Source organism: Phaethon lepturus, unplaced genomic scaffold (genome assembly GCF_000687285.1).
Source record: "Phaethon lepturus isolate BGI_N335 unplaced genomic scaffold, ASM68728v1 scaffold19857, whole genome shotgun sequence".
Lineage (NCBI taxonomy): Eukaryota > Metazoa > Chordata > Aves > Phaethontiformes > Phaethontidae > Phaethon > Phaethon lepturus.
This window is the reverse complement of record NW_010550012.1, coordinates 4,802-7,243: the sequence shown is the minus strand read 5'-3', so window position 1 is coordinate 7,243 and position 2,442 is coordinate 4,802. Positions and strand designations below refer to the sequence as shown.

The 2,442-nt window shown below is 40.2% G+C and overlaps 1 protein-coding gene across 3 annotated transcripts; it reads right to left on the bottom strand.

Moving 5' to 3' along the window:
* Positions 1–1,255: 1,255 nt before the first annotated feature.
* GREM1 (gremlin 1, DAN family BMP antagonist) lies at positions 1,256–1,948 on the bottom strand. Of its 3 annotated transcripts, none has more exons than XM_010290437.1 (2): positions 1,824–1,948; positions 1,394–1,718 (listed from the first exon to the last, which is right to left on the bottom strand). In XM_010290437.1, exons 1-2 carry the CDS (start codon positions 1,946–1,948, stop codon positions 1,394–1,396), a joined length of 450 nt encoding a protein of 149 aa, XP_010288739.1. The 3 variants fall into 3 exon arrangements, with proteins under 3 accessions (XP_010288738.1, XP_010288739.1, XP_010288740.1); XM_010290438.1 differs by having other exon boundaries at positions 1,394–1,711; positions 1,922–1,948; XM_010290436.1 differs by having other exon boundaries at positions 1,256–1,948.
* Positions 1,949–2,442: the final 494 nt, after the last annotated feature.

Genomic DNA, 2,442 nt, shown 5'->3' with positions numbered 1-2,442 from the left:
AGTTAGCCCTTAATTTTCAGGAAATTCTCTTTACTTAGTCCAAATCCAGTTTAAATGCAAGTCTGTGGTAAAAGATATAAAAAGAGGATTATTGCTGGCAAAGTTCTGCATCTCTTTTTCAACAAACTGCATGCCTGTGGCAAAGCTAAAATAACAATAACAATGCAATGTTTACTAGTCATGAATGTCGTGTCTTTGTCTCTTGTGTGGTTATTGCATTTGCAGTCACATGATGCTTGTTTTAATTGTTGCTTTGCTCTTCGTGTACTAAATTACTGCCATTCTGTACTTGATCTTGGTTAGCAAGATTTTTGTGCTGTGGTTATGTATGTTTTTTATGTATGTGTGTGAAAAAGAGAAGGAGAGAGTTCGGACACGCACGATGGAGTACGAATACTCTATGTACGTATAGGTACCGATGACTAAAAGATACTGCATATACATATATATGTAGATATGAAGAATAACTGATATCAGAAATACAAAACTTCAAATGGATCTAGTGGTGCAAGAATGGGTTTTGATTGAGATAGAGAGCCATTAGAATTGAGAAGTATATTTATAGCCTTGTATATAGTTTCTCTTTAATTTATGCAATATATGACTAGGTATATAAATTAAAGCAAAACGTAAACAGAAGACAATATCTCTTCCTCTGTGTCTTTCCGTTTGTGTATCTTTCCTTTTTCTACGCCCTTTTGTACTCCCCTTGTCTACTTACTTTGGCCTTTTGCTTTCTAATTTGCTGCAGCTCTGTTTTCCATCCACCTATACTGACTTTTCAACAACCCCACGTCCCCCCATTGTTCTCCAGACATGGCTTTTGGACTACAGTTATTTTTTTGAAGAAGCACGTTACAAACTCTTGATACAGTTGCTATTTTCAGTGGTGGTTTTGCTATGCTTTAAGCTGCTTTTTGCGTACTTTCTATTTAAGAATAGATTCGTGCTTTCAAATACATTGTCCTCTCGCTGGTGTTTCTCTTAATACAGTAAAAGCAAATAGCATGGCAGGTGAACATTAGCAAAAGCCACAGCTCCACTTTCCAAGCAAGCAGCAAAAATGTTGAATATACACTAGGAAACCTAACTCGTGACTGTGTTTAACGTTTCATACCCCTGTTAAATTTTTTTGTCGTCATGAACATTCATGTATTTCCTTGTACACAACCATTTTTCTACCTTACATACAAACATACACATACGTGCCTTTCCCTTACATCGATTTTTTTCTTTGTTTTGGGGTTGTTTTTTTTTTGCTTGTTTTAGGTAATCCACTAGGTTCCTTTCAGTTTTGTCCAGCCCCGAAGGTATGCTAGTTCGTGCCACTCACTCTCACACTGGCAATGATTGCGTACAGTCAGAGTGCAATCGGTACAATATTTGTCTCTGTCTAGTCCAAGTCAATAGATATACACCGGCCTTCCTTAACTCGGGTGATTCTTTTCTTCTTTCTCGGGGGCTGAAGCTCAGGGCAATTGAGTGTAACAGTCATGGTGGTGAATTTCTTGGGCTTGCAGAAGGAACAAGACTGGAAGGAGCCTTCTTCTTTACGGACGTGCCTGGGGATGTAGAAGGAATTGCACTGGCCATAGCAGAACCTGTTGATAATGGTACGACTGTTGCAGCCTTCTTCGTGGATAGTTTGTTTGAGGGGTTGAGTTTTACACCAATCCCGCTTTAGGTATTTGCGCTCAGTGATGTGCAATGCCTCCTGACTAGACTCCAGCACCTCTTCAGCAGGCATTGAGGTGCCTTTTCCTCGTTCTCGATGCCTTGAGCCCGACTGCTGCTGTGTCTGCATTTGCTCTGAATCATTGGGCTGATCTTTGTCAGGAGGAGGGATAGCACCTTGAGATCCACGATTCCTCTTTCTCCCTTCTGCTGCAGGTAGCAGAAATCCCATCAGAAGAAACGCGGCGCCGACAGCATAGAGTGTGCGGACCATCCTATATGGAGGAAGTCGAGGAAATAAAGCACAGTTGTGGATTTCAGATATCAGCAGAAGTCAGGTATGCAGTAAATTTTCAGTTCCATAAAAGAAACATGTATGTGTGTATGTATGCGCGCACTTATAAAAGATGAGCGTTTAGCCTTTACCAGCTGGAAAGCTGTTTTCAAATTACCAAGTGATAAAAGCTTTCATATACAGTGATTGAGAGTCGGAGGCTAAAGTAAGTCCAAACAGAATTTCATTTTGTGTAGCATGCATCTTTTTCCAGCTCTTTTCTCCACTTGTGTTACCCTACTTAAGAGTTCTCATTCCCTTCTTATAGCTCACTGACATTAGGAAGGTTGCTCCTGACTGACTTACACAGGCTGAAGAACAGATTTTATGTTACACAAGGATTTATATGACCTAGCTATCTACAACACCAGAGGACTAAACCCTTTAACTCAGGAGATCCAGTCTAGCTGTATGTTGCTTATTCAGACTCAGAA

Bases quoted from the DNA above. Each gene is read 5' to 3' on its own strand.
- GREM1 (XM_010290436.1), bottom strand. From the start codon at position 1,948: ATGGTCCGCACACTCTATGCTGTCGGCGCCGCGTTTCTTCTGATGGGA.